General features: G+C 38.8%; 1 protein-coding gene across 1 annotated transcript in view; it reads left to right on the top strand.

Annotated features, from left to right (window-relative positions):
- Positions 1–23814, top strand: part of LOC112050429 (LIM/homeobox protein Awh) — a 74684-nt gene that overhangs the window by 26552 nt on the left and 24318 nt on the right. The window contains exon 2 of the mRNA XM_052890700.1: positions 21102–21283. Coding sequence (XP_052746660.1) covers positions 21102–21283 — 182 coding nt within the window. The remainder of the gene's footprint in view (positions 1–21101; positions 21284–23814) is intronic.

The raw sequence follows: 23814 nt of genomic DNA, 5'->3' as shown, positions 1-23814 counted from the left end.
ATTTTTCCGAAAAAAAAGTAGCCTATGTGTTAATTCAGGTTATAATCTAACTCCATTCCAAATTAGTCGTCTCATGCACCTCTAACTTTTCAGTTGTGTGCATTTTAAGAAATTAAATTCCCTGTGTCTCAAACGTTGAAGGAAAAACATCCTGAGAAAACCTGCATACTTGAAAATTTTCTTAATTCTCTACGTGTGTGAATTCTGTGATACCGCATTTGGCCAGCGTGATGGACTTAGTTAGGTCTAACCCCTCTCATTCGGAGAGGAGAATCGTGCTAAACGGTGAGCCGAATATGGGTTGTCAATGATGATGAATGATGAGTTATTCATGCCATCATAACCATAAGCTTTTCGCAAATCTGGGAAAACTATGGATTATTTGGGACAAAGCGTAGCCTAGCATTAGGTTTAGTAGTTGGGGCGTTAAAAAGTAATAAACATCCATACAAACTTTCGCTTTTATAATATTAGTAAGATTTATAAAAGACAGAATTATACTTTTGGGAACTAAGTGGAGGTAGTCCTATGAAGTAGGTGGAGGCATAAGGCGTTGGAAATAGACATTCAGTCATTAAACATCATACTATACCTATATATGGGCTATATGGAGTCTGGCATGTTCGTTGATGCCACTCCCATGATGTGCGGGCGACGGAAGGAAAGACTGCGCGCGTGTGAAATCGTGCGTGCAGAGAAGTGAGGTGCATCAGTCGTGGGTTTTTCATTCATCGCTACACGCCCCCCGCGCGGACATTGGAGTGTTACGAACGAAGTTGCCAAGCTATAAGACAGCATTGACTTTGCTGTGACAAAGCTGTCAATGGATGAGTTATCCCGTAAGTTGGTGTATAAAAAAAAAAACATCTGTCATCGACGAATGCAAATAATTTAGGCTCCGCGTCTGGCCGTCAATCGTCCGACCCCAGCCCGCCTCTGCCCACGTTAACTTTAATTAGTTTACAATTTTGTTTGAGAACGCTATGAATATTAAAAGCCGACCGTTTAATTTACTACTTTCCCGCTCCGAGCAATTAAATGCCCGAAAAACAGAACCAAACAGAACTAGCGTTTATTAATATTGGGAAGCAGCTATAGCAACTGGCGCCTTCGGCTGTTTGGAAAAAATATGTTTGGTGAGAGTCCGACTCTGTTGAAACGGGTTCCGTCGTTATAAACGCGAAAGTTTGTATGGATGTTTGTTACTCTTGAACGGCGAAACTACTGAACAGATTTAGCTGAAACTTGGATTAAAAATAGATTTTACTCTATTTTCTTATCATATCGGAAATATCCATGATTCCAGAGGCATTTGTGTAAAACTAAATTTCACGCGGACAAAGTCGCGAGCGTCCGGTAGTTTAAATTAAACAGCAGAAATTTGTTTAGTCTTCGTAAAATGCAATTTCTACCGACTTAAAAATAGCTTCTTTCGCTTCTCCATTGGATGCGTTTTTTAAATGTTTTTATCCTACTACTCGTCATTACCATTGTTATTTTTGACCAATATTCCCATTCCCCTCCAACTAGTCGGGAAAGACTGTATTAGGAGTGGGTACGACAATAGACCAACGGGTGGGGATCGAACCATCACCCCTTGGTGATGAATCCGACCACTCTTGCCGTTGAGCTATTGAGGCTCTAAATTATTTTACCATTATTTTTTTACACCTAAGGAATAGTTGCCTTTTTAAAATGACTAATATTTTCTTTCCCTTCAATCAGTGGTAAAAGACTGTGTGGGTACGATAATAGTCCAGTGTACGAGTGGAGATCGAACACCTCTCGGTGATGAATCCCTTTGCCGTGGAGCTATTGAGGCTGAATGGATTACGCCCAAAACTTTGAAACGCAGGACCCCCAAAAGTTGGAATTTATTCGTCAATATTCGTTTGTCGGACATTATCGTAAAAGTATTTAATAGTTGGCAAGACGCACCGCTCCTATTAGAGAGTGAGTTATATGACAGACCCAACGACGGCGCACCCCGCCGCCCCTCACCCCTCTACCCCGCCGCCCCGCTGCCCCGCTCTCACAGATGCCTTAATGGATCCGTTTGGGATTTTAATAACTCTACTTCTATTACAGACACAGTATTTCATCATGAAGGTCATACTTGCTCCTTATCCTACAAAGTAATGTTTTTATGATGAAGGTCAAACTTTTCTTCATCCTATAATCTGTCTGTTAAGTTTTCGCGTGTGATACCGATGTTTGATATAGCATTTGGCGTCATTAATAGCCACTCACCATCCGATAAACCCACATGCCTGTAGCGCTAACTGCTAAACGTCCGATACAACTGATAGTGGTCGCGATCAGCATGCATGTCGTGCACATTGCGACTAAGTATCATTGACTTAGTCGCAATGTGTACTGAATAATACCAACAACAGGATTCAATGACGTGTAGTGTTTTTACCATCCCAATGTAGCACTTTTTTCAGTGTTTTACTTTTTTTGGAGAGTATGCCCAGGAACTCCACGATCTAGTTCCTAAGCCTACATCTCCCTTGCCTTGGTGACATCCTTAGGGACATTCAAGCGACCCGTACCAATCGTTTCGCTTCAACGTTTCTTATCCGAACTGCTAGCTAGGCCACATACAATCTGAACTCCTTTAAGGCAAGAATTAAAACTGGCGCTTTGTAGGCAAGCGCGTCCTGTGCTACGGGTAGTAGACCTCATCATTGCTTTCTATCAAGGATAAAATATACTAACTGACACAAAGCATAGCTGAAGCCACTGAAACTAGCCAGCCGACTGGATAGTAGTAATCACAGTCAAGTAAAAGATGTTTTGGGAATTTCAACTTAAATCTAAGACATTATCAAAGATTTTTTTGGAATTTCTACTGAAACCTTGTCTTTTCTTTGAAAAAGAGAGTCAGAGCTTACAAAGCAGATCAAGGCTTATGCTATTTTCTTCAATAAATTTAACATGCTTTGATTAAAAAACTAAATAGACACTTTCCCAGTCCAAAAAAAACAATAATAGTTGTGTCGGGTCGCTCTTTTTGTTTCCAATATGCAATAAATAGGGTAATAACGCGCGGCGCGCCGGGGGGCGAGCCATGGCGTCTAATTGTTTGTAATTAGCGGCGGCCCCGCCGGCCGGTCGTGTTTATTGACTGTTTATTGCTTAATACCTTATACCTTATACCTTATGAGGCCGATTGAAGAGTCTATTTTATAGAAACACAGGGTGAGATTGTGGGAACGGACCTTTCTCGATTCGTGCTTGACGATTGTGAAGCCTATAGTAAAAGCAATGAAGTGATTTTTGTACAAAAAAATCAAGTTACCTTTAACAAAGTCGTCAGCCACATCTGTCTGTACGTTCGTGACACACTCAAAAGTACTGATTAGAATTTAAAGCGGTTTTCGCCAATAGATAGAATCAATTATGAGAAAGGTTTTTTGTATGGTATTAGTTGAAATATTGTGACCAACACACGATCAGTTTTATCGGCTTTTAAGCCGTTAAAACTGCAGGCATGTGAGCTTACTTGATCGTCAGCGTCTGTCATGAGACCATCGTAAGCTCAAGAGAGGGCTCAGAGAGAGAGAGAGCCTGCGAGTATACCTGCATATTCAAAGCACAAAGTGTTTTAACACTACCCGCTATAAACGAAAATAAATCAAAAACTATAAAAATAAATATGAAGGAGAATTTTTGAATGGATTTTTGATAACACAATAAAACCCATTTCCGCGGTTGTGTTAAACACATCTATATAAACACTGTGTGTATATTCCAATCATCCTGTATAAGCCACTCTATGCCGACAGATGAGGCGATGAGTTCTATGTCTATTAAAATGCATGCTTGTCTAACGTTCTTTATATTGTAACGGCCGGTTAAGGTACGACACGACACGATATTAAAAAAAAATCTATAAATTAGCGGTTAATTTTGATTTCACATGGTGTTAAATGGTGACAATCTTTGATGGTAAACGAGGAAGAGGTGCTCTAGCAACTTTGAATTCTGTATCATCACTTATCAGCGTAAAATAGAGTCAGGCATATTTTCTTTGGTTTGGCGATAGTTGACGGATTTGCACGCAAAAACATATGGATCACATACTTTTTATCATAAAGTTCGTGTGTGTTATATTTGTCGTCACATCGTAACTACAAAACCGATATTGCTGAAACTTGAAATAGATATAGATTAAGTATACCATTGGATTACCACTAGGTATATGAATCGCTGAAACGAAAATATGAAAAAAATATGTAATCGCTCATGTTTTAAATCGTATACCGCGATACATAATTTACATGTTGAATACCTGGGAATTATGGCATGTAGCCAAGTTACACGTCAATTCTCTTTTTACAATCGCTAACGCTTCGGAAATTAAGAAAAATGTGTATGGGAATGACTTTTTTCTAATTTTATTCAATAGCAAGTTTAACTGCGATCTCACCTGATGTTAAGTGACGATGCAATCTAATATGGAAACAGGCTAACTTCAAATACTCGTAGTTAAAAGTTTAATTTACTCATATCTTTGACGGTTTTTATGCGGCATCATGTCGGAACGCTAAATCGCTTGGTGGTACGTCTTTGCAGGTAGGGCGGTAACTAGCCACTGCCGAAGCATATCACCAGGACAGACCTAAGCTAATGTAGAAACTATAAAATACTGAACTGAACCGAGCTAGGAATCGAACCTAGGAACTCTCTGGTGAGATCCACAGCAATACCAGCTTCACCAGAGAATCCTTCATCATATCCGATTGAAAGGTTGATGACCCATCGATAACAAATTTCATCCCTATACATTTTGTACTTTACAAAATGTTAGTGATTGTAGAAAGAGAATAGATATAAATTATGTAATTTGAATTTACCCTACCAAAAATTTAACATCAAAATCATGGAAAACTATGCTGAATTTTTGTGAAATGATCAATATTTTATATCTATAAGCGCCGATGATGCAATAGTTAACCTATTATGTGAGTCTCAATAAAGTTTCGGCTTATTAATTTTTGGTCTTATTCGATAGCATTACGTTTTTATAACACCGACCGGCGGCGCCTCGTACCATTATATCTTTTTATAGTCTATGGATGTTATAGCCATAGAGCTTGTGGGAATTTTGAGAGGGTAAATTATCAGAAAACTGTAAAGACTTTAAAATATTATATCAATATTATCAGCATGTTTTAATAGTCCACTACAAGGCCTCCCTCTTTATCGTAGAGAGCATATGGAACTTAGACCCACCATGCTTCAAGTGGCGGGATTGTGGTGATATTATAAAATACATTAACGATCACAATCAGATGTTGAAGATAATGACTGGGACCGACAGTGTAACGTGCACTAACGTAACGTAACGATGCAGGAATGGGTTGCTACACCACCAACTCTCTCCTCCGGGCTGAGAATTTTAACTGAAACTTTCATACAACGAATGAAATCTCAGTATCTCCTCGCCCGACCTAGAAATCGAACCCAGGATCTTGTGGATCCAAAACCACGGGACTAACGAGGCTTTAAATATACTTACTTCACATTTTTCGTCAAAAATAATATTATGATTAAATTATACTACTATATATAATTATACTACTATATATACTATAATTACTATGAATTAGAATTAAGAACAGGTATCCAAATATGTTCTAGAGATTCCATAGATCTAGAGTTTACAATACCACAAACTTTATCTCCATAATTTATGTAGGTACAGATAAAGGCAAGTGTTCTGGGAATAGAAAACTACAATCATTTTCAATCGCCTTGTTAAAATCTCGTGCACCTCTTAAACTATAGTTGTGTGTTCGTAGTTATTCTATACTAATGCTTCAAACATTAAAGTCCGGATCGAATCGAGATGAGACTTTATAAAATGGCTACATAATATACCCGCCTTGCCGGGTTCTACAAAGGATGTATAATAGCGTTTGTAAGTTTTATTATTTGAAGGGTATTACGAATATGTTGAAATTAAAGCCGATATTATAATTGTGTTTGACAGATCTCATAATAACTATTAGACATATTTATGTATATGGTTTTCCGAACGTTAGCGTTTTATATTAAGTCGATGAGGTCATCACAATAGATTTTTTTTTAATCACGAGCTTATTTTGTTTTTTTCTTATTGCAGAATGAAACAATGTACAAAATGTGAACTTAGGGTCTATTCACACTTGACGTAATGTTAGTGAAGGTGACATAGTGTAAGTAGGCTCTCTTTCACCCTAGTGTGTAGGTATGTGAAAACAAGCTTTAATGATCGCCTAGCGTAGGTACAGCGCCTTCCTGACCGGTCCTCTTCCCTAAATGTCCAAAGACACTGGACATTTTTAAAAATGCCATAAAGACTCATTATCTGGTGCAGTAAAGACGATCTGTATATATTATTTCTCTTCAATCTAATGTATTTATTAGTATATTTTGATATGTATTTTATTAATTATTGTAGGTATTTGTGTAATATTGTTTATGTATTAGGATGTAAATTATTTGTATGTATGTGTATTACTAATACTATGGTTATTTTTGTTTTACGCCACCTGCTGATGTTCTTAAGTTTTCCTAAACCGAAGGTTGCCTGGAAGAAATCGCTACTTAGCGATAAGGCCGCCTTGTGTATGCTGATCTCTTCCTAATTTGTTTTTATTTCACTTGTATTTGTCTTTGTGGTGTGCAAATAAAGTATATCTATCTATCTAAATGCCCCAAATGTCAAGGTCCGATTCTGAACATTTGAGATTAGACGCCCAGAGTCCTTCTGCACTCTTCTCTACTTCTGCCTTCGGGCACCACCTGGCGATATTTCTGCGTTCGTTTAAAACTCGCGGTGACGCCGCAAGAAACCCATTAAGGTGCCTAGCATGATAAAAGGTCTATAGTGTGTAGCATTCTGTGGGCAGAGCTGGTAGTAGCTACGAGTATAACATTCAGTCGATGAGTTCGGAGTAGAACGATAATCCACCCCACACCGCTTTCGGTGTCTACACGACATCGTACCGGAACGCTAAATTGCTTGGCGGGATTGCTTTATTGGTAGGGTGATAACTAGCCAAGGCCTCCCGCCAGACCTGAACCAATTAAGAAAACCTCAATCGGCCTAGCCAGAGGTCGAACCCAAGACCTCCTCTTGTAAATCCACTGCGCATACCACTGCGCCACGGAGGCCGTAATAGAATCGTAAAATTATTAGCCTAAGCTAACCCATGAGCCATGATAGCCCGGTGGATATGACCTCTGCCTCCGATTCCGGAGGGTGTGGGTTCGAATCCGGGGCATGCACCTCCAACTTTTCAGTTGTGTGCATTATATGAAATTAAATATTATCACGTGTCTCAAACGGTGAAGGAGAAACATCGTGAGGAAACCTGCACACTAGAGAATTTCCAGTCTACCAATCCGCATTGGGCCAGCGTGGTGGATTATTGGCCTAACCCCTCTCATTCTGAGGCAGCACAGTTAAGCTCAGCAGTGAGCCGAATATGGGTTGATAATGATGAAGCTAACCCGCATTTGAGCAGCGGGTCTATATTATATATCCCTCTCCTATAAAGAGAGGGGCCTGGCAGTTAAAGAGGCTGTCGGCTGACAAAGAAACATCATTGTAGAGATGTTGTACAAATTCATTTTCATGAAACATTACGAAAATGAATTTGACTAACATCGCCCCGTCCATGTGATCATGAGTTCATAAGGACCACAGAGTAACCAGAGGAAATCTTTACAAGCAACTTACTGAAGCCGATGAAACCCATTAAAAAAAATGTCACGCGTCTCCTTGACAACTTTTATCATAATTTGTATTTCAAAATTCAACACTATGAACAATAATTATGTAAATTAATATAATAATCAATAATTACCCAACAATAAAAAAATCTCATTTCTTTAGTTTTGTATACAGTTTCTTGAATAATATTGAAAATTATTGATGCGATGTATTTGGAGCGGCAACGAAACCGTCGTGTTCCGCACGCTCCATCTGTATATTATTGATTAATCTGTGACAACAACCAACAAAATGTTTCATTAATTCAAACGCGATACTATGTTTGCCCGTACAGTGTACACGGAGCTCAGTGCAGATGTTGGCTCAACTCGTTCCGCTTGCCACAATGACGTGTGACGTATGGCAAACACTGCACACACAGACATACACCGTGACGTCATTGGCCCCGCCCAGACCCGCCCGCTGTCGGCGCCCGCGTACCCTCATCTACCCAACTCACACACCACACTCATCTGTATTCCAACGTAGTACAGTTCAAAATCGTTTAAAATACTCTCCGTGATATGTAATTCTTGAGCATTTCGGACGTAGATCTTTTTGAAATGTTGAATGTTTGTTCTTGAATGTGCTAGGGTAGGAAATCACAGGGGATACAAGTCAAGGCGTATTTCAGTAACTTGTTTGTTTTTCTTTTGGAAAAAGGTACGTAGAGAAACGCGGCTGCAAAATATAGAGCATAATTATTAAAAAAAAAATACAACCGACTTCATAACATTGACCTACCCCCGAAACTAAAAAAGGGAAAAATAACATTACAATATTTTCTACCTATCTATTGATCACTTTGTCGGAGGTCCCAAGCCTATCGATTCAAGGCGTACCTACCTATAGTAAAGATTTTGGTTTCTTAGACATTTTTTTTGTCTTTCATATGATTTTTTCAGTAACGACTAAAATCAACACAACACGGGCTTGACACCGACCGCCATCGCCGGTATCACCAGCGTAGTTATCGTCCCCATGAGAATACGGAGATAAGATTAAAGTATGTGTTACTTGCTGATAACATAGCTTTCCATTAGTATAAAAAGTTCTAAAATCAGTCGTGTAGTTTTTGAGTTAAATAGTAACAAGCAAACAAAAAAATCTCAAATCAATCTCTTTCTAAGAAAAGTATACGGAAACACAACTCAAACTAAGATATTGTAGAGCTAACACAATATGTGTACCTACGTAGTAAATTAATTATTCATACAATCAATCAGCATTAAATAATAATAATTAATCGTATGTTAATGCTAGTCCAGTGTGATGAAGCACTCGGGCTGATTAATGGAAACAACGTTTAATATTTGTCACAACAAACAGGCGTTGACTATTTTATTCAAGACTTGTTAATATTTATACAAATAGACTCAACCACAGCATTGATAATGAGTGCCTATGTTAGCCATGTTGTTGTGTCAACCCATATTCGGCTCACTGCTGAGCTCGAGTCTCCTCTCAGAATGAGAGGGGTTAAGCCAATAGTGCACCACGTTGGTCCTTTACACACGCAGAGAATTAAGAAAATTCTCTGGTATGCTGTGGTTTCCTCACGATGGTTTTCCTTCACTGTTTGAGACACGTGATGTTTAATTTCTCAAAATGCACACTACTGAAAAGTTGGAGATGTATACCAAGGACCGGATTCGAACCCACACCCTCCGGAATCGGAGGCAGAGGTCATATCCACTGGGCTGTCACGGCTCAGTTAGCTATACTAGGGTGATTTATTTGTAAGGATTTTTTTTCCTCAGTCCTCAATTTTAATTTCAAGCTTCAGTAGTTCAATGGTTAAAGGTCCGGACTCATCACCACCACGGTAGCGGTTCGATCCCGATGGACTGTTATTGTACATTCCAAATTTCAACCAAATCGCTTCAGTAGCCGCAGCGTAAAAGAGGAAACATACTTATACACTTTCACACTTACACACAAACTTTCGCCTTTATAATATTAGTGTGATACAATATTAAAAAAAAATAAATAACAAACAAAAAGAGAAAAGAATAAAAGAAGAACAATGATTGGCGGGTAGTAAAAATAATAAATACTTGATGACATTTAATCGATACGGCAAATATTAAAAAATTGCCTTTTTATCTTTGTAGCTGCGAAGTAGACAAAAGGACAACAATCTTTATTACCTACATACAATCATTGTTTTTCACCACACCGGTATTTTCGATATTTCCACCGCTTTTTCAGTGTCACCAACAATAGATGGCAAACGAGGCGCAGTTTCCTCCTCAAATTTCCATAACAGTAGGCAGTCAATCTCGGAAATTGGTATCTTCAGACCGTTTTATATTCAGACCGGAAGGCCTGCGCGGGGTTTGGAAATATTTATAAATCAAAAACCTTCAGCCAAAGATACTTTGAGCGTCAAGTTGTTTGTCTTTGCACCGCCTTTTACTTTTTTCAATATCAAAAATTTAGAGCTGACAACAAAGGAGTATCGGAAATAAATTAAGTGTGTGTCAGCGGACGCGGGGTCGGGATTGCGGGGTAAGGGGGCTAAGGCTGCCTTTTCATTAGGAAGGTTGTGCGTGTGCATGTGTTTACTGTATGTCTTATAAAAATAATAAATACCTATAGTTTATAACCCGACTACATAAAAAGATGTCTAAAAAGAACATATTTTAGAACTTAAGAAATATCGCGCACTCTTTTGTACCGTCGCAACCTCAAATGAGACGATATTTCCGGTACAAAAATATGTAATTTTGTCTACATGAGGTGAGATGAGTGCGTGGTATCAGTGATGACATATGGTTCCGAGACGTGACCGCTGGCCTTTTTAAAAGGCTCAGAGTCACTCAGCGGGCGATGGAACGTTCTATGATCCGAGTATCTCTGCGCGATCGAATCAGAAATGAGGAGATCCGTAGAAGAAAAAAAGTCACCGACATAGCTCAACGAGTCGCGTAACCGAAGTATGGCAATGGACGGGGTCCATATTTCGAAAAACCGATAGACGCTGGGGTTCCGAGATGTTGGAATGACGACCTTACACTAGAAAGCGCAGTGTTGGTCGACTCCGCACCAGGTGGATTGACGATATTAAGCGTGTTGCAGGGTTTCTCTGGACGCAAGCGGCTCAGGATCGTGACGTTCCGAAGTCTGTACAAAAAGCCTACGTCCTGCAAAGGATGTCTATCGGCTGATATGATGATGATGATATTGATTACATATGTCGTGAATCGTGACTAAAAAGGCGTGGGCCATTCACCCATGTCATACAGTCTCCGTGGCTTTGCATCTGCAGTGTATAGCCAGCCTACGGCGCGACGGGGGTGCCGCTGTGCTATAGAGAGAGTTTCACACCATTCACGGGCCGATCTTCACTTTTTTCTCGGTGACTGGGGTCACATCGACCATCCGTCAACGGTAGGGCTACCACCTTGACATATACCCTTCGACTGAACACCGCGGAGTCAGTTTATGCGATTGCCGATGGAGGGTTATGTTTTGAGTGTATGTATGATATTTATATTGTATGTTTTGGCCAAATCTGTTTATTAATAAAGCAGCAGCAAATCATCATAAAAGTGTGTGTTTAACAAACATACACACGAGTGAGTGTGTGTGTGCACACAAACATTTACGTTACGTAAATATGATATATCCTTTTTTCGGCACAATGTTTCTTGCCTTGTCCCATAGAAACTTTATAATTTTCCGTGATTGAAGTATTCCCAAAGTAATTTCAGCTTAGTAGACGCCCGAAGTTCCGTCCGCGTCAAATTCAGCTTAACCACGTCAACCATGACTTTTTCCGGGATGGATAGTAACATTTGTGTTATACGAGAGTAAAATCAATTTTTTTATTCTAAGTTTCAGCCAAATCGCTTTAGTAGCCGCAGAGCTAAGGAGGATCAAACTCACACACTTACATAAACTTTCGCCTTTATAATAATTAGTGGGATTATAAGATGAAATTTTATGATCATATCCTTCTTTTACCATTTTTATGCCTTTCGGCACTCATTTAAACGTTTTAAGCCAACATATACAATATACTCTATCAACTCATCATTTTTACCCTATCTATGCCAGGCTCTTCACTATTGCTCCTCTGTTTTTTTGTTAACTTACCATTTTCTTCAGATGTCATTAAATTTTATTTAATTTCAATATCGGATCAGTAGTTTTCAAATGCTCCGCGTACAAATTAGCTTAAACAAGTGTTTTTTTGTTATTCAAAATTAGCTAACCCAGCCAAGCTTCGCTTTGAATTATTAACTTAACAACTTCGCCCCATTGGCTAGTACAGTTACGCACACAACCAATAAGCTATCGGCAAGAAACAGAAACTTGTGTGACAATTGTATTGATTATTAAAACTATAGCTTACAAACATTATGGTAAACCAGAATAAGAAACACAAATTCCTCGGAAATCCTCAAGAAGGCGTGCGCGCGCCCAAAATGGTTAATCTCAAAAATACATTTATCATGTTCAGCCGATAAAAATGCCATTGAGATCAGCCGCGCACAATGGACTACAAGCTCAGCATACCCGATATGAGCCCAGAGTCAATTATATTCAAATATAAATCGGATTTGCGAACGTAAGTCTTTAACAATGCAGCGCCCAAGCGCCGGTCTGCCACCTTTGCGTTGACTCTCTGATACTTCGTTTTTCTATGACAAGTTAGCGCTTTTTTTGTTCATCGTCACACTTGGACGCTGGACTACGAATCATTGATTACCCAGCACTCATAATTATTTTTATAGTAGCAAATGTCCACGACATCGTCCGCGAGTATCTGTATACCTACAACATTTCATTGTGAATTTCATGTGACCGTTTTATAGAAGACAGAAAGGATGTGGTACCTAAGATAGCTATCCTTAAAATATTTTCCATCGCTACGTTTTTAAAAAGAATAATTGTAATCTTGCAAGGATAATGCACCGTTTTCGATGAAAGCTCCCAGCTCGGCTCGACTTCTTCCGACACTTTCAACATGACGTGTCGTTATATTACAGACAAGCAGGGGCATAGCTACCGCTCTACCTATCTATCTATCAGTTGTATCTATACTAATATATAAATCTGAAGAGTTTGAACGCACTAATGTCAGGAACTACGGGCCCGATTTGAATAATTCTTTCAGTGTTAGATAGGCCATTTATAGAGGAAGTCTATGATATATATATTATCCCCGTTTTCTTACGGAAACGGGAACCACGCGGGTGAAACCAATGGTGCGTATGAAAGCAAAAATATGTAAACAGTAATCTACAATATTACTCAATTTAATTCCAAAATAAAATTTACTCTATGTTACTTGTGGATAATGTAGCTTTCGAATGTTGAAAGAATTTTTAAAATCGGTCTAGTAGTTTGTGAGCATATTCATTACAAACAAACAAACATACAAACAAAGTTTTCCTCTTTATAATATTAGTGTAGATGTTTGTTTGGTCTGCCAACATTCCTTTTGCCTTGTGGTCCTGTCCACCTTGTACATTGTAAGTCTTCCACGACCCACCACCTTTCACTTCATAGGATCATTTCAGTAGTAAGCTCTTCACGAGACTCTCACAATATGTGAGACCTTATCCTTTGAGAATACGGGGATAAAATGAACCTTATGACACTCACAAATATCGTGGCTTTCAAGTGATAAAACTATTATCAAAAGCGGTTTATTAAATCCAGAAATTAACCTTTACAACACCACAAAATTTTCCTCTTTATAATAACAGTATAGACGAAAACTGTCTGTATAAAAAACGATCCGTCCGATCTTAACCTACGCTAGTGTGGTGTTTGCCCACCGTCCCAAAGCAACCCTTAGGCTGCTTCAAACCCTACAAAATCGTTTTCTGCGTCAAATCACGGGCGCGCCGTGGTTCTTACGCAATAATGACCTCCATAGAGATCTAGAATTACCGACAATAGCTAAGTACATGAAACAGCTCTCTCAAAACTATTTTGACAGAGCTGCCTTCCATCCCAACCAACTAGTGGTTGAGGCCTGCAATTACACTCCCAACCTAAACGCTAACTGCAAGCAGAGGCGTCCCAAGAACGTCCTTTACGATCCAGACGATGACATAACAACCGACAATGCTTCCCAGGAAACACAATCACAAGCTGCACAGCGTCTTCGCCGGCGAAGACGAGGTCCCCGATATCTAACGTCACCCGGACGTGGGTTTTCTAACTCACGATCTTGGGGGCGTCCGGACTGATTCACTCAGGTCACGGTTACCTCCTCCAGAATGGCCCTCTAAGCCGAGGTCCGAGTCTCATAGGAGACGCCCTTAGAGAGCCGCTCCGTCCTCTATCTTTCTTTCAGCCTTCGGGTCACATCAGGCGATGCTTCTGCGCTCGCCCAGCCCCCCCGGTGACGCCGTAGTGGTTCCGCAGGGAGCTATCGGCACCTACTCAGACAGAAAAAAAAAATGTATAAAAAAAAATAATAGAAATAATATTTTGGAAGGAACCTTGAATACGATTTATTTACCGTATGGATCGGTATCGTACACTGAAACGTTTAATAACTAGTCAAAATTTAATATTATAAAGTTTTATTATATATTTCTACAAAAAGAAAATACTATAAATTAAAACGCCGCGCGGTGAATTGTAACAGTAATGCAAATTTATTCTTTATCACAAAATTTATGATACCCACGTGAATTATAAACGAAACTTGTTTTAATTATTTTATCCGCCACAGTAAATTTCACGTGAGTGATTTAGTTCAAATTAAAAGCGCGGCACAGTCGTTGATCAGTTATCAATCTATACTACTAATATAAAGAGGTTTGTGTGTTTGTAAGTCCGTGAAGTTGTTTATGGCTAACCTTTGAATCTACTAAACCGATTTTGAAAATTCTTTTCAAAAGAAGCCACGTTATTTGTGAGTCTGATAAGTGCTTTATGTTATCCCCGAGTTAAATTTGTTAATCAATCAACTCTTAATCTTTAATATGTTACTAGCGGACGCCCACGGCTTCGTCCGCGTGGAAATCAATGTAAACTTTCAACCTTTAGGGGGTGAATTTTAAAAATCACATAAAATTTCATATTTTTTCATAATTTATGAATAAATGTTTAAAGCTATAACTCTAAAAATGGAGAACTTTCCGTACAAACTTTCAACCCCTATTTCACCCCTTTCTTTTTTAGGGTCATAAAGTACGCTATATTTTGCACCAAGTTCCCATTTACCATAATACCAAAATTCATCTTGATCGATTCAGTCGTTTAGCCGTGAAAAGGTAACAGACAGACAGACTTACCATAGCATTTATTATAATACTAGTATAGATTTTAGGAAAAGGAAAGAAATAATGAAATCAATCGACTCGTTTTTGAATTATCAGACACCAATTAATTTTGATTTATTTATAGATGTAGTAAAATTTAGGGCAACAACCCTTCATTAAATGTCACAAAATCATGAAATTACTTCCGAAACAAGTTAATGATATAATAAGTCATAATACACAAACATAATCTAAAGAATTAGGTAATTTTATACATTATTATGTGTCACGAGTAAGGGTTCTTTTCCACCAATCAAGTGCGATAGCTAAGCGCTGGACGGCGATTTTTTCATTCATCATTATGAAATTATCAAGCATCGCCTTAGGGCCTTACCTTATCAGCCGATAGACGTCCACTGCTGGACATAGGCCTCTTGCATGGACCTCCAAGCACAACGATCTCGAGCCGCCAGTATCCAGCAGCTCATCATATCAGCGGCAACAGCTGGTCGCTGACTATAGGTCGCTGACTATAGGTCTACTCAGCGGGCGATGGAGCAAGCTATGTTTGGAGTTTCTCTGCGTGATCGAATCAGGAATGAGGAGATCCGCAGACGAACCAAAGTCACTGACATAGCTCAGCGAGTCGCGAAGCTGAAGTGGCAGTGGGCAGACCACATAGTTCGCAGAGCCGATGGACGTTGGGGTCCCAAGGTGCTGGAATGGCGACCCTTAGGGCCATTCCAGCACCTTCTTCGTTTTCTTTAAAAAAATTCGAAGTTTTGTCTTTGTATTAAGAGTTTGCTTAGGAACTTTTTGATTCTCCATCCAACATCCATCCACATCCTTCATCTATCCGCCTGGTACTCATTTACGTAGCTCATACCCTTGAGCCATTCTAGATTGACGGATGCGTATTAAACGTTTCACTAGGTGTGACTAAGCCTCAGATGCGCACAATCATCACAGTCTCGAAACGAGAGAAAGACAAATCTCGACCAGTAGCGGTGCACTCAAAAATATCTCTAAAATTTTTTATTGTTTTTCTTATTACATAGGTACCTGTTGTATTTTAAAAATTACAATTATACATTGTTGAAAATGATTAACTAAGTAACATAGTTTATATTGCATTTTTTTTATTTAAGAAATACACACCATCTAATTGTTCATTTTGCCGTCATCTTTATTTAATTGTATTAAGTTGCATTGATTTTATTTTTTTATTTAATCAAATTCATAATTTCCTAGAATTTGTATGAAAAATTAGTTGGCAGCAATTTAACTAGGCGACCTATATGAAATGTGTCACTGTGACTATTATCTATCATTAATTTCTTGTCATTAAGAAATAACAGATGAGGGTATATATTTCTATTGCCGAATCTTAGACCAAGCGCGATATTTGGTCTCCGCCGCTTTTGGTCGACAATACCTTTGTCAAAGTCGTTTTCTCTTTACGATGTAGACCATGACGCAAGTTAGTCCGCATTACGGTGTACGAGTAATAGGTGGCATGACTTTCTTTCGTTTTCCCTAGCAAATGCTTTCCACCGCAGGCTGCTTACGTAATTGCATTAAGCAGCCAGTGGTATGCATAGTTGGTTAAAATTTATCAATCTCTGAGCTGAGTTCACCCATAAAGGTTTGTCATCCATTAATAGCTATTACAAATAGGTCAAATACGTCCGTAGCATACAAATCTCTATTTTGAGATTACCCGTAAAGGTTTGTTATATCTGTACGGTCTGATATATCCATAGCTCAACCACTGGTCTCAGAGCCTTAGTTCTCGAGTATGTACAATTTTACTACGGTTGTAGGTCCCCTGCGGAGTCACTTGAGTCGGCATTGTTTAACTTATACGAAATAAGATCTCTTCACAGTTGGATACTGCGTAGGTACACTTGTGCCGTTTTGTATGCATAATTTCATTTCATTTTATTTTATCATGTACATCATGATCATCATCATCATCATTATCAGCCTAAGTCCTCTACCTCCGTTTGCAATATACTCGAATACTGAACTACTACCGAACCGATGATGATGATTATTATTAACTGAAGTGTCGGAAATAGTTGAACCTACATAGAGCTTTCAGCGAAAGCGCTGCATAAGTAACCTTTCAGCTATATATATAAGAATACATGGTGGGATATTCTATATTCCTAAGTATATCCTTTATAGACTCACGAAAAATTAAGTGGTACCTAAAACGAAAGTTTCTACCAAATTTCTCGCGTCACAGTCACGGGATGATTTGGAAGTTAAATATATTTGCGATGAAACCCCAAGTTACAAATCGACATTGCAATATTATAGACTCACTACCAAACAGCCCCCGGGTTAATAAATTTCCACTCAATTCTGACTTTCACGCATAATACTGTGACAAGATCGCACCCGGCCTATCAAACAACAAATAATACAACGCCGTTTACGGCCCCCCGAAATGTTACTGCAATAAACGTTGCCACAAATCCACATACGAAGGTCCCCGACCGGAACAATGGATGTCACCTATCCGAGTCAACGTAACAAATTTCTTAAGGGGAGCATTCATAGTAGAATGGCGCCGAGGTGGCCATTGTCATTCACTTCAGCTGATGCGGTTTTTGTAACAGTTTTTGTGGCGCACCCGGTCGAGTCTCTGCCACTTGGGTATAATGATGATGTTCAGACATTTAACGCGTCATTTAGAAGGGTTTGTTTGTTTTCCACTTCGCCTCGAATTATGCAAATACGACCGTTTTGCTGTTTGCATGTTTCTTCCGAGTTTTTAAAAGTTTTGGGAAAAACTGGTAAAGGAAAACGTTTGATTTCAGGATTATAAAGCAACGTTGGGACGGAACGTGATTCCGGAAGTCTTAACTAATTTTAGATTACTTTTTAACGCGAACACAAAAAAATCATAAGATATGTAGTTTATTTGGATTCAGCAAAAGAATTAAAATTACACAGGTGTTGTTGAGCTTGAATAGAAGTCAGTAAACCTTCGTACTGAAAAGAGACGACTCGTTTTGACTAACATCTAGGTACTCGTAATACTTGATAATTAACATTGCGTTGTTACGTTAGTATAATGTCTGATTAAAGCCGGATTTATATTTATCTGAAGTGTCGTGTCGTGACGCATCAGGACAGAATCGGTATCATATATATTTTATTTGGTAACATTTTCACTTATGTGATGGCTTCTGATGTGTCGCACACAAAATGTATGATACCGATTCTGTTCTGATGTATAACAACATGAAACGTCAGACAAATATAAATCCGGCTTAAGTCCGTCAATGTAGAACTAGCAAAATATATATGCCATTCACTCACACAGAACTTTAAACGTATCGATTGATAAAAATATCCCACGTCCGTCTTTAAGATGCATCTTTGCCATATTTTGTTGAAAATCGGTTCATCAGCTAATCCGGAAATAGGTAACAAATCGGTGTTCATTTTTGCGATGATGTAATTCATAGATTAAAACAATTAAACATTGTTTAAAGCTCAAGTGGCGAAAGTCACAAAGGCCCGACAATCCGTAAATGATACTTCACTCCTCGCATTAGCTTCTGAAGCATCATCGCTATCTAATGACGGTTGGGGACACAATGCGAGTCCGCCGCCGCCTGAGCGAGTGGCGTGCCAAAATGACTATTGTATAGAGATTTGGCGGGCGTGACTTATGGACTTACGGTCTATTGACTATTGTTAATGCACATGCCTCCTTGTTACCCGGCTGTGAAGCGACAAGGTACAAAATGATGTGATACCGCAATGCTATTAATATTATTATAGTATCCATGGACTAATATTATAAATGCGAAAGTATAAATCTTTTCACGACTAAATTGCTGTACAGATTTTATTGAATTTTGGTATAGATCTTATTTTGTGTTCTTATTGAGGAAGAATGTGGGCTTTTAGACACATGCTGGCTATCAGTTGGACTCACAAAGTGACGAATGCCGAAGTTCTGCGACGCGTCAATCAGAAGCGTGAACTTTTGCAGACCGTCAAGACGAGAAAAGTCGCGTATCTAGGGCACGAGCTTCTACAGCTCATCTTGATGGGAAAGGTTGCTGGTACAAGAGGCGTTGATCGCAGGAAGAAGTCTTGGCTGAGAAACATCAGAGAGTGGACCGGGATCGCGAGGGCCGCACAATTGACTGCCAACCTTCGCTAGTCGGAGAGGCACCTTAAGAAGAAGAAGATTGAGAAAGAATACAATAAAGAACTTGAGCTAAATTATCCTAATAAATTCAAAATTCATTTATTTCAAGTAGGCTCAGTTTACAAGCACTTTAGATACGTCAGTTGACTATTTGTAAAGATTCTACCACCGGTTCGGAAGGCAGGAAGGCACAATAACTATACAAATCATGATGGATTGTGGCAAGAATACTTCATTTCCGCGCAGGACAGCCAGGCTGATCCTTTGCGTAAAAAATGAGCCAGCCCTTCTGTTACCACACTAGGAACTAGCCGCGGGTACATGATTCGGTGATTTTTTTTGGCACTGCGACTCCATGACCCAAGGGTCTCCACGGCAAAAGGTACAAATATCTAACTCTCAGTCAGAGAAACATACTTGAGCCACTTACCTGTTTCAGCTTTTATAGAAATAAATTTGAATTTGGAGCAGAACATGGGAGATATTTTGGCGCGAAAATATAAATGAAAGATTCGGATTCCAGTTTCGAAAAGTGTAAGCAGAGTAATATTATAAAGAGGTAAAGTTTGTGAGGTTGTAGGGGGTAACGACTGGATCTACTGAACCGATTTTGAATCCATTTACTAATAGAAAGCAATATTATTTGTGTCATATTAATTTATCACCGCTATCCCACGCGAACGGGAACAACGCGGGTGAACCAGCGGGTCGTTTGCTAGTAAATAATGAAATATCAAAATCGCAATCGATCAAAAAATAACAAATAAAGGATAAAATTGTAGAACATCCCCCATTTATTTGAAGTCGGGTTAAATTGAAACGCAACGCCTCGAACAATTGCAAAGTTTTATTTGAGTCACGTAGCAAATATTTGACTAAATCAATTTGTCCGTTTGATTATCTCAAAGGGAAAGGGGGTGTTGTATTTATGCAAGCCTCTATTGGATTACGGGAGCGGGCCCGCGTCGGTGCCGCCTTTGAACACATGTCGCGTTCCCGATTGTCGTCAATAAACATTTGTTCTTACATTTATTAAGTACTGATTACAATATACAGTTATAAATGGTGACTAGGATCATTTCAAATCCACCAATATCAATTTTTTCTTATACAGTAATAGGTGCATTCGTATTTTTTAAAGTTGATAACAAAATATATATATGTGAGGGTCTCAAAGGCGTTTTAGTCTGAGAAGAGCAAACAGCCGCATGTTGGTGTTGCCACTACATAGAATAATGCTGATACAAAGTGTTAGATGTAAAGCCGTTACAAAAATTAGCGCGGACAAAAATACAGACAAAAAAAATCAAGCAGCATTTTAGTATCGCGTTAACTCGATAAAACACAATTATTTAATATCGTAAACAGACGCTTAAATTTTATTTATACTCATATGTTGTGAAAATTCTCAGTTAAATTCTCAATTCGGAGTTGGGAAGGTCGCAGTGTTGCACTCGTGCCTCGGAGAGCACGTCAAGCCATTGGTTCAGGTCACTATCATTAACATCTGATTATTATCAAATATAAATGGTATATATACTATAGGTTCATTTTAAGGCGACCCCGCACCGGAAAGCGCATTGTTGGTCGACCCATCACTATAGGTGGACCGAAGACATCAAGCGGGTTGCAGAAGCCGCTGGATGCTGGTGGCTCGGGACCGTTTTGTTTGGAAGTCCATGCAAGAGGCCTATGTCCAGCTGTGGACGTCCATCGGCTGATAATGATGATGATGATGATACTATAGGTATACATACAAATTGGTACTTATATAATGTATAAATACATCCAGACATTCTGTTCTTCGAAAACACTCATGCTTATCACACAAATATTTTCCAGTTGTGGAAATTATACATATATATGGTAGTAGTATTGCTATGAGATTAATATGAAAGTAACAAAGACTATCTGAATGTTACAGACGGAGCACCGCACTTGTTGCGCGTGCGGGGAGCCCATCTCGGACCGCTTCCTGTTGGAGGTGGGCGGTGGCGCGTGGCACACGGGCTGTCTGCGCTGCTGCGTGTGCGCCGTGCAGCTCGACCGACACCCCTCCTGCTTCCTGCGCGACCGCCAGGTCTACTGCAAGCAGGACTATGCCAAGTGAGTGACATGACAGCACTTCCTGGACTATTTTCACTTGAAGTATGAATCCAGGTAAACGATCATCAATATTTACAATGACACAGTATAAGGGAAGGCATGCACAGATCCATATCGTACTTATCGGACGCATTGCATTAAACGGAGAAACGGTGGGCGCACTTGTATGACTTTCAATACAAAGAACAGCACAATCTGTTTTCCGCAATCCGCATCGTATCGTATGTGGATCTGTGGACGCCTGACATAAGAAGCACTTCCGAAAGAGTGACAACTTTGGCACTCAAATAGGCACTTTCAAGAAGTTTGTCTTATATACCCTTAGAAGCGATAACTAATCATTTCTTAGATATATTTATTTAAATAATTTTATTTTTTCATGTAGTATTTTATTTTTCTTCTTTTTTTATAAATGTATTCACTTCATCTCAATATCAAATATCTTTATATTTTGTAAAATTAATTCGTGGATAGATATGCGGATTGTGTAGTATCTTAACTATAATCCACTTTACCTGTAAATTTAAATTATACACGCACATGGCCTAGTGTTACACTGCAAGTATGGAATCACTGCACTCCGTGGGTATCCCAACTCGGTACAAATATATTTATTTTACACAACCGCCACGTTTACTGCACGCAAGATTATGTCAAATTCGTGACAGAGAGACAGCACCCCATGGATATCCCACTGCCGCTTAAAGATATTTCTATCTTCGCTTAGTCTTTACCTACTGCTTCACGAACGCCAGGTATACTACAGTTCATTTTATGTAGCATGGTGCGGGTGACAGTTCGTTTCACTCTTGAAAGTTTGCCGCGATTCACGATAATAGTACGTATTATGAAGGGCATACAGCCGACTGTCACCGTACCCATGCTATCTAAAAAATACTTTACAAGCAGGTTTATGCCATGTAAGTGACAATACTTCGTGAATGCATAAAAATCCCACCGCCATTTAACTCTGGGGACATGATTTCCATTATTAAAAAAACATTAATTAATTATTAACAAAATTTATACAGTCTTTAAAAATTTCCTTGGACTGTCCAATCTCCATTGATAGCTAGGAGCAAAGGCTGACTAACTATCAGGCTTCCGAAAAAAGGTATGTCTAGCTATTGCAAACAATTTATGTTAATATTCTTATACTTGTTCTTATCTCATTACTTATTTTTATGATAATATTTGTATCAAGCGATCGCTTAAGAGTACATCGCCATGAAATTTATTTTTCTAATATTCAGTAATGTTCGGTCCTGTCTCTGCCAGTCCCGTCCCATTTCAGTCCCGTCCCTGTCTTGTCCCTATCCCGTCCCAACCTCATCCGTCCTTATCCGGTCCTGTCGAGTCCTATCCTGTCCCGATTTGTATGAAATTTCTTTTTTCGACAATTTTCCAATGTTTTAAAAGTTATATTGTGCTATTCTATACTAATTGGTAGTTTTTTATTGTTATTTATTTATTACATAATCAACTCATTAATATAATCAAATCATAAGTTTTCTCCTACTTATTTTTTTCATTTGCATAATATGTATACAGTTTGTCAAAATTTATCTTAAATAATTTTGGAAATATAATAAAAATAATCTATACTAAACTAATATTATAAACATGTAAAGTTAGTGGTCTTGTAGTGGGTAAAATCTGGATCTACTGAACCGATTTTAAATTTTTGTTTTACCATTCTCACGGGAACGGGAATTACGCGGGTGAAACCGCGGTGCATTGGCTAGTTGTAAATACTTTGAAATACTGCCTGTTATAAAAACCGATATACATAATATATGGGCCGAAATAGGAAGAGCAACAAAAACTTACGGGAAACAATTTTTCATAATCTCAAAGTTCAAAATAATCGTTTATATTAATTCCTTAACAATACACTGCCCGAGTCCAATTAACCTTCGTAGAAGGTGATTTTCCAAGTCATCTGTAGAGAGTAACGAAAAAGGGTAGACGGAATACGTGTGTAATGACGTAGTAGGCCAATTATATACTTTTATAAAATTAGAGTATAATCTCATAATTATACTTTTGCATAAAATATATTGTTTTATTATTTAAGTAACTAGCAGGTCAAGCTTCGTTTTGACTTATGTGCACTTACTTTTTCCCTACCCCTACAAATAATGCTCACGTGTAATGATGGCAACAATACTGGCTTCATTTTTGTTGAACAGCCAGGCTGATCTTTTGCATAAAATGAGTCAGCCCTACCCTTTTGTTACCAGTCGAGGCAATTATCCGAACTGAAATATGTAATTAAAAAAAGTTACTACATTATTCACGGATCTGCAACAAACTTGTAATTCTTGCCACTTACTGGTTTCAGCTTTTTCTGCTGCCTGGGCTTGGTTTTACCTCCAAGCCAATGTATCAACGCAAGTATCGTAATATTAGAGTCCGCTCCATGGCCTAGACATTTAGACAACCAGCGTAAATAAATGAGCAGGGTTGTTATGACATAATCATGATCACATAAACGACAACACGATGAAAAACGATGCTAATATTCCATG

This window comes from Bicyclus anynana, chromosome Z (genome assembly GCF_947172395.1).
Source record: "Bicyclus anynana chromosome Z, ilBicAnyn1.1, whole genome shotgun sequence".
NCBI classification, from domain to species: Eukaryota; Metazoa; Arthropoda; class Insecta; order Lepidoptera; family Nymphalidae; genus Bicyclus; species Bicyclus anynana.
Note: the sequence above shows the minus strand (reverse complement) of the source record. Positions and strands in the feature narration are given on the sequence as shown.